At 32.3% G+C, this 15,398-nt stretch overlaps 1 protein-coding gene across 1 annotated transcript; it reads right to left on the reverse strand.

Moving 5' to 3' along the window:
* Nucleotides 1-3,011: 3,011 nt before the first annotated feature.
* On the reverse strand, nt 3,012-6,367 carry LOC111393172 (IQ domain-containing protein IQM2-like). The gene is made up of 8 exons (XM_023018569.1): nt 6,247-6,367; nt 5,170-5,711; nt 5,019-5,084; nt 4,847-4,935; nt 4,663-4,753; nt 4,312-4,551; nt 4,114-4,215; nt 3,012-3,980 (listed from the first exon to the last, which is right to left on the reverse strand). Exons 2-8 carry the CDS (start codon nt 5,674-5,676, stop codon nt 3,183-3,185), a joined length of 1,893 nt encoding a protein of 630 aa, XP_022874337.1. The 5' UTR covers nt 5,677-5,711; nt 6,247-6,367; the 3' UTR covers nt 3,012-3,182.
* Nucleotides 6,368-15,398: the final 9,031 nt, after the last annotated feature.

Here is a 15,398-nt window from a genome sequence, read left to right on the forward strand (position 1 = left end):
CCCCCCCCCCCCCCAAAAATTAATTTTTTGACCGTTATTTCACTATTTCAGCTGTCATATTTGACTTCTTCTCTTATAGATGGGCCCCACTTTTCTCCTAACGGTCAAAAAATTAATTCTCAAAATCACTCCCAAACAGGCTTTTAAATTTTTAATGAATGACAAACGTACTAGGGTCCCGAATTTCCATGCAATAATCCTTTTGAACCTCAATTCTACATTTTGACAACACAATTGAATTTTGATAAATTAATGTTCATGTTTTATTCATATTCTCTTTCGAGTAATGTTAAATCTGCCGTCATATATAACTCGATTATATTTCTATGATGGGTGCGAAAATACAGGAGTATATAAATTTTTATAAACACTTAAAAATTCACATAAGGGAAAGCGGTATATCTCTATTCTCTATTGGACCATATAACGATTTATATCATGTCGAGCTTATTTCTCTTCTTTTGAATGCATAAAAGAAGCCACCACATTCACATAATTACATGCCCAATAATAGTAGAGAAAAGAAATTCATATAAATCTTTCAAATATGTAAAATTAAAGATTAAAAATTCATATCACATAGTTCATCATTCTTCTAGCACAAATAAATCTAGCCTAAAATGTTAGGAAGAGAAAAACAGAAGAAACATTGAATAAATGACATCACCTAATTAAATCTTAAATTGAATATTTAAGTCTTGGAATCTATTTCTGTGTTTCTTGCCTCCTTCTGTGCTCCAAAACCTATATGAAAGTGTTGTAATGCATGGTAAACTACTTATGGATAGCCTTAGGTCTTTATAAGACGTTTCAATATTTGCTTCAAATAAGAATTTGAGTCATATAAGGAACTCGGAATTTTTCCGCCCATAGCATAGTACAAATGCATGTTATAGCATATTTCAATGAAAATTGGCCCTGAAATTCTCTAAATGTCACAATGTGACCGCATAGTGTAGATAAGATCCAAAAACAGCGTTTTAGTTCCTGAACTCTGTTTTCTTGTTTCTTGATCTCTTTCTCGCTTCTTCTTCCTCCAACACTTTATTCCTTCGCTCAATTAATTTTCGACTGTTTCACATCTTCGTTTCTTCTTCTGGGTCATCTTTCAACTATTTACACTTTGGTCCACGAACTTTGATTTTCTCCCATTTTGGTCATTTTTCGTTTGCTTTTCCTAAATTACACCATATTCATTAATGTTATCCTGCAAAACATAATTTATAGAAAATTAAACCATATTCTAACATATTTGCCAACAATTATCTATGTTTTGTAGCCTAAATAAGTATGTAAAACACACTTATCATTCCCAATTCAACGGTCTGGCTACCTAAAAAACTTTATTAAACATGTTAGAAACAACTATTTAATTGTTCTTGAAATCTCTCCCAAATGAAACAAAAGATTTCATGTATATTTCTTAAATATGCTATGACAAACTTTTAATTCTTATTCTTTCTTGAAAGAACACTCATTAGTCACTTTGCTAGAAACATTTTTTCGACTACAAAAAAAGTCGAAGTATTGAAGAGAGCTTTAGATTCATGCATGGAACAAAATCTAAAAAGAGGGTACAGACCCAGCAAAGCAAAGTATAGAACATATACTACTTGTCCACAAAATATGAATGAAAAACAGAAACTAAAGTCGAAACATGGCACTCCAATAATGATGTTAAAGCGTCAAAAAAACCAACTAGGTTATTATCCTCCGAATTCGGACCAGTATTGAATGTTTGGACAACATGATAAGGTGCAAATTGTCTGTACTTGTAACTGTCCGTTATCTTGGATCCGTATGACAGCACAACCCCCCATTTTCTTGCTCGCAAATAAGTTGAAAACAAAAAAATTTGCTTAAGATTTATTACGTCCGCATTTTATGACTTTTTATGTTTCACATTTTCATTACATCACAACTCATGAAAGTTTTTGCATCTTTATCAGAATTAACATGTGCCCATAAATCATTAAATCAATTTTAAACAGAACATGGTTTAATTTCATCCTCTTTGGCTTTGGCTCCTCAGTTCCTCTCAGAATACACTGACGTGCCAATTGATAGATGTTTATGGTACCGTTGGAGCTTACATTCCAAAGTTCATCTTTTACATCGTTGTCGTCCTTCTTATTTACAACACCAACAAGGCCAACAAGAAGTGTCAAATCCAACAGCATTGGTTCTCTTATGCTCAAACAATCATGTTGGGGGTGACGGAATTATTTTGTGAACACTCAACACTTACATAGGTTCCTGTCAGGGAAAAAACAAGTGGGGGGCGGACACCACAAATTCCTTTTTAAATACATGTGGGCCCCCCCCAAACAGTGAGGGGCTTGTAAGGTCTTTGTGAAACACTGCACCTAAACGTGTAGTATTTTTTATTATTTTTACGTCCCAACTGACTTACACTCATATTTGAGATGAGTGGGGTACCATTTTTTTAGATTTTTTATTCATATGAGGTCGGCGTGAGTCTCGTGCCAATGTGAGGGTCGGTCACCTAGGTGGGTAATATTCATCTGGTAGCATGGCTTTATTCATGCTCAAATAATGGATCATCATCGTGAATGTATATTGCGAGAGCTCGTCGTCATAATTGAGTACGACAAATCTTTAGGATTACGTAACATTGCTAAGCATCCCTTGGACCAGTTCTTAGAATTCACCTTCTTATGTATATTTGTGCAATTTCTCTTCTTAAATTGGCTCTTTTGATGTAAAAACACGGTCAACCGTAGAAAAATTAAACATTGGTTTGATGAAAGAAAATCTGCATTATCTAAGTTGACCCATATCTTGTAAGCCACTTCAAAACGCTAGACCAAGTCAAAATCAATGTTAGAAAACGCGGTAAATTGTTGGAGCCTATTTTCATGAAGCTATACATTGTAGTAATTCAAATTCAAATGCCATGCACATATATAATACCCACAAAATTAAAACAAGAACGGTAGAAAAAACTTAAAATATTTCCTTTTGAATTAAGGGTACAAAACCCACAAAATTTTACAACTTTTCATCCTGCACTGTACAAGATGATAAAACAAATCTCGAATACAAGTACTAATAGGAAAAAAAATATAGTTGTAAGAATTCCTATCGAAAAATTGCTATTATCATTTCTTCTATTCAAACAAAAGAATAGATCTAAAAAATAAACTGTGACTACTTGTGTTTCAGCAACTAGATTTAGTAAGTTCCTTTACAGAAAGGGAGGACTGTGTAATAGAATGGTGACTGCTATTATGAGACAGATTCGATTTTTCTAGAGGAGATGAGCTAGAACAAGTCGGTGTTTCCCTACCAAAGCTGGTCGGTGTTGATTCCCGAGAGGGGGAGTCTAATCTTAAGCGGCGTTTAGTTCTTGGGGATAAATTCACTTGCTCCAAGGCATGGTACTGGAGCTTCGAAGGATAGTCTCTTAAACATCCTATTCGAGGTCCAGCTCCTGTACTCCATTTGCAAGATAATTTGTTCCCTAATTGAAATGACTTCATATCTTTATGAGAATTTATCCTCTGGAGAATTGATTCTTCTGAAATGATCTCCTCATGTTCTTGATCAGACGAGTCATGCTCTTGATTGACGGAACGAGTCTCTGAAGCAAAAGACTCTTCTGCTGTTTCATATCCACCCATAGGTGATTCCAGCAAGAAATTTTGACTTTTTGATTCTACCACTTTGTTTTCAATCTTTAAGGTCTCCAACAAATCGGCTTTGCTTGGTATTTCTAGAGTAGTAAGTTTTTTACTGAAGTCATGAGATGTTTTTGATTTAGTTATCTCTTCTTCTTCTTCTTCTTCTCCTTCTCCTTCCCTTGATAAAACTTTATGCAAAATGGAGTCTTCAGTATTGTTTTTTACGGTCTCTAGTCGATCCTTTTCAGCCAAGCCTTCTTCGGAGGAGTTACATCTCAAGAATAAACCTCCCTTCTTTCCCACAGATTCTTCTTCTTCATCATCAATGGAATCAAGCTGGATAAAAGAAGATTAAAATTACTCAGCCTTTAAATCTAATTTCTCACTGTGCAAAACATGAAGTGCATGTTTAATACAAAGTATTAGACCATAGTGGACATCAAAAGATAAGTTATAAATTTCTCTATACCTTAACATCCGCAAGATCCACATTATTCTCTCTGAGAAATGATATGAAGTCCTGAAAATTTTCTGGAGTAGGCCGATAATGGCCACTGTGAGGCCAGACTGCCTGTCGAAATTCACCGAAGAATGAATAAAGTTAACATTCAAAGGGGTGAATATCAAGTAACAAATTAACATCTAAGTTTTTGTAGTGTAAAAATACCTTTAAGATTCCATTTTCGACAACAATCCTTCCGGCCGCCAATGTGGCTCCTCCAGCCAGGAAACTGGAGTGCTGAAATGTGCCTTTCTTTTTCTTGCCTACATACAATTTTCTAGAGGTGCTCAAGACAAAAATCCACTTAGCACCTTTTGGTTCTATAGTGGTGTCCAGGAGCTCCCCTGTTTGCTTGTAGCAGAGTTTTCCATCCTCCACTACAACTTCATAGGCCTTTCTTTCCATCTGTGAGAGAAAATTGGAAAACTCTTAAGTACTAAAATTCTCTGAGGTTGGAAGATTATTCAAATTATAATTGAGCCAAGAAAGAGAATAATGAGAGACATAAGGACACACCGGACCAAGATACTTGATGCACTGTTGTTGAAGTTTTGATCGAGAACATTTCTCGACGAGGTTAACCTCTTTGCCTTCTCCTATATCAAGCCTGCATAATCAAAATAGTATAGTTAATATCAAAATGTAAAAAGTCGAACATTTCTTGTGACAAAATAAATATTTTCACTTGGCAGATAATTACCAGTAGAAGAAGGGTTCCATGCTTTGAGAATTCAGCCATTTCACATAATAGAAATGAAGATTGTGCCCATAACGATGTCGTGGATCAATCTGCTCAACACAAAAAGATAGAGTCAGCAACAATTCTTGATTACAAAGAATGGTATAATAGAGAAAGTAAGGATATTAGAGACCGCTTCTAGCCAATGTTGTAAAGCAAGTTTTTGGGCTTTGCTGTTCTTTGATAAACCTTTCCCAACCTGCGATGAAAACGGCGGTCAACATAAGAAAATTGATAGCTTTTTTCAAAACTAAGTTCGCACAATAAAATTAATTGAACTTCACCTTGGCAGCCCTTGTTCTTGCTCTCGACCAGCGTGAAACGGCAGTCTCGTGTTTCTCAAGATCAAAAAATGAAATGGAACTATGCTTGAGTTGGGCAAAATCTAATAACTTCCACCAGCTCTTCTCCACAAGAACAGCACAATCTGCTAACTTTCTTCGTGTTCGGAAGCTTTTGTACACTTTCTGCAACTTTACAGCAGCCTCATGTTTGGGGCTGCTAAGGTTCAATCCAGTCAATTGTGGGATTCCCTCTGTCGAAACTGTACTAATCATTTCTTGGCATGCACATTTATCTTTGACAGGAGCTTCAGTCGAGGTCATTTCATTTTCTCTTGTCCTAAAGCTAAAAGATCCTTCAGTCAACATTACTACTGTCGGTTCGACAGATCGAACTGGCGTTTTCCGGTCATTATCATCCCCAAGGTTGATCGATTTAAAAATGACAGATTCAAAACCACTCTCTAAATCACTGTAAACACCGACCGGACATGAACAATATACCCCCATGCAATTTCAAAATGGATTATGAACAGCCTAGGCACCTGGATTTTGGACAAGAGAAATGTCAATATTACATAATCAAATGCAGATAAAGCTATGTCATATAACTTGAAGAAAATCAAACCAAACAAACCCGACATCATTTTAACATAAAATAAGACGGACAAATAATCAGTCAAATGAGCTTTATATTCAGTTAAAATATGCGAAAATCTGTAGCTGCACACTGACCCATAATCAATAACACTGCCAGTACAGAAAGCAAATGTCACGTAGATCCCATCAAGCGGAACAAAAAAGGGGGAAAAAAATGAAAAGAAAGAAAGAAATTATTTTAGGGCATTTTAATTAACATATAACCCAAAAAAACAGACCAAGATTTTCCCAATTATAACAGCTCAAACACACCAGTCAAGCAAAATGCAAAGAACACATAATCCGTTTTATAAAAATTCACAGAAAAATCTATAATGTCGAAAATCGAATTCGTGAATAAAAAAAGAGAACTCGAATCACCATGTTGTTCAGAAGGAAAACCAGAAAAGAAAAACAAAACGAGAAAGATTAAAAATTTACCTTAATGTACGAGAATGTTTGAGCCGAGAAAATAGAGAAGGATTGGAGGGTTAAGAACGGAAGAATAGGAAGTCCGAATCAATAGGAGTGAGGTGTTATATTCTTTCTGTTTTGTGGGATTTCAGAGTTGTTTTATGAATAAATGTTACAGAAGCATGAGCATGCGTGTGTTGTATATATAGGAGTGAGAAGAGGTGAAGAGGGAGACGAGTTGTAGAGCGAGAGAGAAAGATGGGGACAGAGGAACACGTGGAATTGACTTTTATTTGAGGACGAGGTCCAATACGGAAATGTTATTTTCTTATTTTTGCATTTATACTTTTAACTTTTTACATTGAGGGCTCGTTTGTTTCGTATTAATGTAAAAATGAAAATGAAAAAAATAATCGTTACGAGTACAAGAAATAAAAATTCAAATATGATGGCTTGATGTGATAGATAACGGTTATATTTTTTATTTTAATGACTAGACAATGGAAAAAAAATAGGGGTTGAATAACAGCTAAAAATACTTTTTAATTCCTCAAATTTGAAATAAGCAACATAAAACAATAAATAAAAATATTCAATAATATATGTTTTCTTTTCATACCAAACAGAAACTATCAATAAAGACAATATTTACTAATAACAATAAAAAAATGTTACCTTATATTTTGAGTTAGAAAAAATATTATTGACCATTGATTTTCTTGTCAATCTCTCTGATAGAAGGCTAAACTTAATAAATTTTGATTCTATATTCACCCTTACTACTAAATTTCAACATTTTAATATATTTTAGAATCTAGTTTTGGTCCTTTTGGATAAAATAATTGTAATTTTTTGTTTAAAAAATAAAATAATATAAACATTGAAATTATTTCCTTGTTTAGAAAGTTTGATGAAGTCAAAATTCAAGTTCAACCTTTCAAACTCGAGTGATAGAATTGACGTCCATGAGTGACCCAATTGCTTATGTAAAATTACTTGTAATGTTTACCAAGTAAATCCACAACGTCGCTTATTGCCCAAGCTTTTTAATTAAACACACCCATCATGATTAAATTAATTACATATTTACTTGGCTTGATGACGTGTTTGCTTATGCTATGTCTTGGTGATATATATCTTGAATTAGGTGAACATTTGGACTTGGATTTGCTTTAAATTGATAAATAGTTGAATGGTGACATTGAAACTTCAGTGTGCAGAGTTCGATTTCTTGCAAGGTGGAATTGGCTTTGTTGCAAGCAGGAGTTACCATATGGGTTAATAGCCTTGACCTATCCATGTGCTCTCCACCCTGACTCCTGGAAGGCACATCCTGCGATTTACCTCCTCCACAATAACCCAGGATAGGGTAGGTGGGGGCCCCTAAAGTTGGGGTTCAACCTTTTTTTTGATAAATAATGATGAACACGTGTAACGGTATAAAAACACAATAATTTATAAAGAATATCGTGAATTTAAGAATCAAATATTTGTAGATTCTTTACAAAAAAAAATATTTAATTCTTGATCTTAATTGCGAAATTGTGGATTCTTATGAATACTAATTTATGTCGGCAAAACCTCAATAATTAATATTTTATTTCAATTCAAAAACAATTTTCTTGCCTACAACCCTTATTTATAGCCACTGAAAAATGTAATCAATACTTATCCTAATTAATAATTAATCATGACCAACAACTAAATGTTAGTATGTTACAAAAATTAAAAGTTCTAATTGAAATTAGGCCCTGTTTGATAGCACGAAATTTTCCATGGAACTTGGAATTCGAATTCCAACTTTCACTTTTGTCCTGTTTGATTGACAAAATTTTTCAGGAAATTGATTTTTCATGAATTTCTAGGTACAACACCTTAAAGCGTGATTTTCCACCTTTTAATTTTTTTGGGGGTAGGTGATTTTTGGTTTTCCACCTTTTTTTTTTAAGGCAATGTGAACAAATTTTAGGAACAATTGTAAAAGAGAATATCCCTGAAATTGACAATTTTCATGTAAAACAAAGTCAAATGAACACTAAAATATAGATGATTTTTTAATCTTCTTTTTCCTTTTTTTTTGTTGGCAATGGAAACAAATTCTAAAAACAATGGTAAAAGTGGATATCCCTTAAATTGACAATTTTCATGTAAAATAAAGTCAAACATACACCAAAAAATATTTTTACTTCAACATTTTTCAGGTGAAAAATTATGCCAATCAAACACAATAATTTACAATTCTCAGGAAAACAATTTTTAGGTAATTCAATTCCCTAGAATTCATTTTTTTCACCCAAATTCCATTTTCGCAATCAAACAGACCCTTAAATTTCGAATTTATTTGATGGAGAAAATATGAACTACAAAATAAAAACTCAAATTTTTATGCATGGTTAATCCACTCGTTGACCATTCTTAAAATCCCGTAAACAAATGATTTGATGAGTTAATAACAACAAAAGACACTTGTGCAATATTAAACTATTAATTCTTTATGGGAATGTTTTATGTGACTAATAGGATTAAATATACGTAAAGAAAATGTCACAAGTTAGCTTATGTATGAATGTTTGATGGTCAGGTCATCCAGGGACAGACGCAGATACTTGGAGTTAGTGGGGTACAATCAAATTTATACATTGGTTGGCCCCCATTTTTTGAAAATGAAAATGGTTGGAATATTATTATTTTTTTAAATAAATGGTTGAAAAAGGAAAAAAAATCGATTTATGTGTAATATTATTTTATGAAAGATTGTGTGGTTGAAATATATGAGAGAAAAATTGAATGTAATATAATGGGGGTCAAACGAGGGCTTGAGAAAAAGTTGCTAAAAATTTAATATATTTAATATTTTATTACAATTGTTCTCTATGCATTCTAGCGTTTCATAATTATATATCATTTTCAATACTTTCAATTCTAGCGTTCCATAATCATAATAAAGTACTTTTTTATACCTATTATAAACAACCAATTAAAACAATCAATTCGACTGAAAAAATAATTTGTTTATCAATAATCACATAATTTTATCAATAAAAACAATCAATTCAATTATTGTTTGGTAATGGAAGGATTCTCTTTTTTCTTTGTGATTTTGGAGTCTATTTAAAATAATAATAATAAAAATAAAAATAATAAAAAACCTCCAAAGCTGGTGGTTCACTTGATCCACTAGGACCCAATGAGGTCATCATTGTGTGATGTTTTGAATGTGATTAAAAATAAATTATCTTGTTTAAAGAGAGTTAAACGGGGGCTTAACATATTAAAGCTTGTTTGATTTGACTAAAAATTAAATTTCTAGACTCTGTTTGAGCTCCATTATTTTCTCATTAAAATAAAAAATATAACCGTTATCCATCACATTAAGTCATTATATTTGACTTTTTATTTATTTTGTGGAGTCCATAATGACTATATTTTTCATTCTCATTTTCACAATAATGTGGCTCAAACAGGTGTTTAATAAATTTTGATAAAAGTTGATAAAATAAGTGATTGAAAATAAAAAATAAAAAAACTATAGGGTTAAAAGTGAGTTTAAGAAAATCAAAAATTGGAATTAAATGTGTATAAATTATTATTAATATAACTCGAAGAAAGATGTGGCATGTCAACAAACATTACTGCATTAATTGTGTTAGAATATTATGCATTTATTTTGTGGTTGCCAACTCTAAAAACCTAACGATGTCCTCATATGGAACAACAAAATCTTGAATTTTAGAGTTTTTATTGGAGTCCTAAACATATTTTGAAGTACTAGATGAGTATGGCCCTATGCATTTATAAGTATTACTCATGTATCGACCTCTTATTTACTATTGTTTATAAACTTCTAGTCAATTAATGAAACTAATCGATAGTTTTCTGATAATTCCACCCTTGACGATAACGAAAAATCAAAAAGCTTGATTATTTGTACTCACTTCTCTATCTTTACGTGTAGTTTCGATGAATAAAGCTCATCACAATTTCATTAAATAATGTGATTGTGAACCCAATGTTATATGGGTTGCTATTCACTGCTGATGAATAGCGTTACTCGTGTAAATGGTTTTTATTGGTCGGAAACAACCCAAAACAAGAGTTAAATGGGGCAAAAAATAAAAATAAAAGTTGGAACCTCAAATTCAAATTCATATAAAATATGAAAATGCTGGTTGGTTTCCAAGTAGCACTAAGAATGTGTTTGATTACATTTATTTTTCATGAAAAATATCAGTTTTCCACCCAAATTTTTATTTTGAGTGTTTGATTGCTATTTTTTTTCCATGGAAACATTTTCCGACTTTTGAAAATATGCCTAATTTTCCTTATTTTTAAGGAAAATATTTTCCTTGAGTGATATTTCCATGTCAATGTCAATCAAACACACTCTAATATAGAAAATATTTTCTTTTCTAGGTGATATTTCCATGTCAATCAAACACACTCTAATATTATCGTGTGTGAAACTGAAAATCAACTTTAACACTTATAACGATACACGTGAATATTTGCATGGGGCATGCAACACGCACACAAACGCGTGAGCGTAAATATTTTAAGGTTTCTGGTCTTTAGTTCAAATGGGATGGGATTATCCCTACGTATGTGAAAACAAACTTTGTGACAAAAACTAAATAACACATAGCTTGAATTTGAATTGAATTCTTGAATTAAACGAAATAGTATTGTTCACACATGAAACACAATATGTATGATTGGTCAAAAGAAAAGATTATAGAATTTGTGTAAATGAATAACAAAAAGACATAATTGATTGCGTAACTAATTTATCACTAGAAAGTCATGCGAATCTCCATTTTGTTGGATAATTAATTAATAATTTCTACTTCGATGCACTGCATTGTCAATCGCTTTTTTAATTTCACATCTCTTGATTACTCGTGCAACTTGCTTCTTTGCCCTTTTTCCAATATAAATGTGAATTTCTTATCCGTTTTTTATAGATGGCAAAATAACCCGTCCCACCTCGGCAGGGCCCCGTAAATTAAAAAAAAAATACAAAATTTTGAATTATGCCACACCAAAGAAACTGGACATCTTTCAAGAAGGTAAACATTTTGGCTAAGGCCCATAGGCATGTGTTGCTCTCCTGATTCGATGTTTCAATTAATATCCAACCACGTTTTGTGATGAAAGTGAGCCATTTTTTTGTTGTATGAAAGAATACTGACAACATATCATATATTAATGTACACTTATTTTTTACTCGATTAATTTGTTTCTTTTTAGCCATGGTTGAGCCAGTGCCACGTTGTTAGCTTCGCAAGAGTAGGTTCAACCAATTATGTTACCTTGAATTGGTATTCATATAAATAAGATTATTCTATTTAACATTGTATATTTCATTCAAAATATTCGGACAATTATATCTACGAAGGTAGGAGTTTCGTTTTTTTTTTTTTTTTTGTTTTTGTTTTTTCCAAATTAGGCTTGAGTAGCTTTAGTCCCTGCTGACAAGATTGAGCCCGAGTTTATATGAAACACGTACAATTCAATTAGAAAGAAAGTTGAATTCGAATTCAAGTTTTTTCTTGAGAGGAAAGTTGAAAATGAACAGAATCTCCAGCCCACTATAAATTCACCCATGATAGAGAAAACATGGTTTAATGGTAGTTCAATTAAACGGACGGAATCGCATTGACATCGAAATCGAAATTGAAATCTTGCTTTAAAACCATTGAAGATGACTAAAGTAAATCAAACTTTAAACAGACTCGAAAGACCATTTGATGACCAAAGAATACGTTGAAGAGCTTTTGGATCCCTAATCTTTTTGAAACATTATCCATAAAACAATTATGAGACGATCTTTAGCATCTTCACTTATGCATAGGTGTATTTGTAGGACAAATTAATAGATTTATGTCTATCTTAAAAGATACTAACATTTAAATTAATTATTTGTTTATTCGACAAAATTAAGCAAATTTAATTAGAGGTGAACATTGTCTAAACACGTCAAATATTACCATCCCACATGTACTCCCCTCAAAAAGGGAACATGACACTGTCCAAGAGTCCTAATTTTATTGGCTACTTTTAATTTGGGTTAATATTTCTTCTTTAATTCAACTCCAAAGACATATAATTGGCCCTCTTTTAGTGATAAATTAAAGGTTCAAAACAAATAAAAATAGAAAGTAATCAGGTTGTTGAATTGAATCCATTATCATGCCACCATTCGCTCTTAGAAATTATTTTTATAGCTAAGAACGTTAATAAATAATGCGTGTTTTGTCATTTTATTTATTTTAATGAACTATCCAACTTAGCAATAGAGCGATAATTCTTTACTCGTAAAAGATCGTAAAAGAGAGAGAGGGGAAAAAAAATATATCCAATGGAATGCCACAAATATTAGTGCCATTTTTGGCTTAAATTCCGTAGTTTTTTAATATATATGCACGCAAGGATAAATATATATGTACTGAAAAAAGGTTACCGAATTGGTGTCCTACTTTTACATGCGCGTGGGCCCCACGTGCATTTAAAAATTTTGGCTTGTGGGGCCCACCCTCCTACTGTAAGTGTAGGTAAAAGATTTGGTAAAAATGTATAGATAAATGTAACATTATCCTGCACGCATTATAGTAACCGACAGATCCAATTAAATAATATAAACTCCTACCGGCAACCACTGCTATTTTCAGTAATTAATAAGTCGCATTTTGCGTTTCTTTTGGGCTGTTGAGTTTTTCCTTTTTCCCCCAAAACGCGCTTCTAACAATACTGCGTTACCGTTTATGACTAAAAGATGGTACAACTAGTCAACTACAGAGACTCAAGTCAGCTCCAAATTTGATTTTAATCCCCATCAAACAAGGCTGATTCTTAACTCTAAATCAACAATTAATTTAACCACATATTTTATGGAATTCACACCTTCACATTTTATCAAAATCTATTAAAAATCTAATTTTAGTCCACACCAAACAGGAACTGAATTAAAATTTCCGAACTAATATCTATGTTTACACGTGTAAATAAAATATGATTTGATCAAATAAAAACTTCATGAACCCTAGTCAATTCTCGAATCTTTAAAACTATGTTTCATATTTGACAGGAAAACTAAGAATATAAAACTTATAAGCTATTGGACTTTTTCGTTGTAGAATTTGTACTTCGACTGATGACCGAAACTTGTCATTTCGGGGACAATGTCTTTCTTGACATTTGGTTTTCTTGAAAATATTCCATGTTTTTCAGTCTTATTCTGATTAAATATTATGAATAAAATCTTAGATGTTGACAAAAGGACTGTTATTACACGAGATTGCTATTTCTACACAGCAAGAGCGAGCAAGGGGGCCCATTGTTCGTCTTAATTATCACCATACCATATTCTGTACAATGGACGGTGCAGGCAACCCACCCTACAATTTAATATAGAGGAAATTGTTTGAAATATCCACTTTCACATGTTCATTTTCACAAATCTTTGTAAAAATGTTTATTTTGAAATATTTTGGACTAAAGTACTTCTGTGAACAATTTATTATTCCATACAAAGATAAGAAATAAACATTTTTGCAAAAATTTTATTGGCAAATAAATTTTCACACGTAACCTTCCATATTTATTTCAAAAGTGCACATATCATATAACAATTAATGCTATTTTTTTCATTGACATAGAAACGTCGAGAATTACATTTCAAATATAGAGAATTGTTATGTTTGGAATGAATTGTCATTCTAAAAATTTAAAATGTCGAGAACATTTAATATTGTGATTTGACATGTATACTTTTAAAATATAAACGAGATTCAAATATCGATAATAACATTTGAAATGTCGAGAACATCATTTTAATGTATCTTCTCATGGAAGCTACTTCTCGAAATCCGCAACAAATTGAAAAAATAAATAAATTGCTTCTCTTTTTACTCACATCAAGTGAAAAAACAAGTTAAAGAATTCTTAGGGGTCGAACATCAAAGAGCAAGTTCCTGGCACATTTTTGTATGTAGACGGACAATGTTGTCCAATCTACTATATCAAGCATATCATAACGTGGATATTTACGCACTCCCGTACATTATATCCTACTTCATAAGACGTATATGAGGTTCCCATTTGAAAAAGGCCAAAATAGGGACATGAGACATGCTGCTGTCTCAAGTTGACCTTAATAAGCCTTTAAGCTACCGTCCAGCACCGATTTTCTGGTACAACTAGACAATTCATAATCAATTAATTAGCTCAATTTGTCAAACACAAGACAACTCACAAACCACACTTAACAAGTTGCAACACAATTTCCAAATTCCTTTCCAGGTCTTCATAGACCTTTAATTCATACTAAAGTCTAGGCCTTGCTCAGTCTCCGATTAGAGAGAGGAAAAAAGGTTCATATATAATGTAAAATGTCAATTCCCAAACCTTTGAAAGGATACGAACAAAAGTCCAGCAGCCAGCATTATAGAATACTCAAATTGCCCAACAAGCTTCATATAATCAAAGACAATTAGCCTTCAATGTCAAATGCACGATTAAAGAAAAATAACAAAGTTGTTAAGCCTAGCTTCACTTTGAGCAATTTAATAATGCCAATAGTAAAAGAACCCTAAACAAGCAGCCACAATGTTCAAGATTGTAATTGAAAACTTGATACTCACGTGTGATCTAAAGCGAAAACCACTCTCCGTTGTTATTTGAGGGACCCTAAGCCTTCCAGAGGAGCATCATTTGATAATGAAAGAGAGCCTAGTATCAGATGTACTATAATTTGGAAGATGTACCTAACTAAATACCAATTTTGCAGCAAATCAGAGAGTGATGAGTGCGTTAGTTTGCAAGCAAAGCTATAAAAGAAAGAGTTAGTAATCTACATCATACCTATCATCATACCTATTAATTTCAATGGCACCTTCTGAATTGAACGTAACTTGCTTTTAAACTGCAGTTTGTAGTATCAGCTCCTGCATACTAAGAGCAAAAATAACAAGCACAATGCCGAAACAAACTAATCTATGATTCCAATGATTTCAATCTAATCTAAAGATTTACTGGGTCTAACAATAGTCAACACTGTAAAGAATCATATTAGATAAAAAACAAGCCATAATTTAATTTACATGCTTTTATCATATACTCAGTATGAAACATAAAATTCTTTACAAGAATTATAAAACTTTTAAAAATTAAAAAATTTTATA

This window comes from Olea europaea, chromosome 4 (assembly GCF_002742605.1).
Source record: "Olea europaea var. sylvestris chromosome 4, O_europaea_v1, whole genome shotgun sequence".
In the NCBI taxonomy this organism is placed as follows: Eukaryota; Viridiplantae; Streptophyta; class Magnoliopsida; order Lamiales; family Oleaceae; genus Olea; species Olea europaea.

Coding starts and splice junctions, on each gene's coding strand:
- LOC111393172 (XM_023018569.1), bottom strand. CDS start 5,676: ATGGGGGTATATTGTTCATGTCCGGTCGGTGTTTACAGTGATTTAGAG. Junction 4,754..4,846: donor ATGGAACCCTTCTTCTACTG/GTAATTATCTGC, acceptor TTGATTATGCAG/GCTTGATATAGGAGAAGGCA. Junction 4,216..4,311: donor TCGAAAATGGAATCTTAAAG/GTATTTTTACAC, acceptor GAATTTCGACAG/GCAGTCTGGCCTCACAGTGG.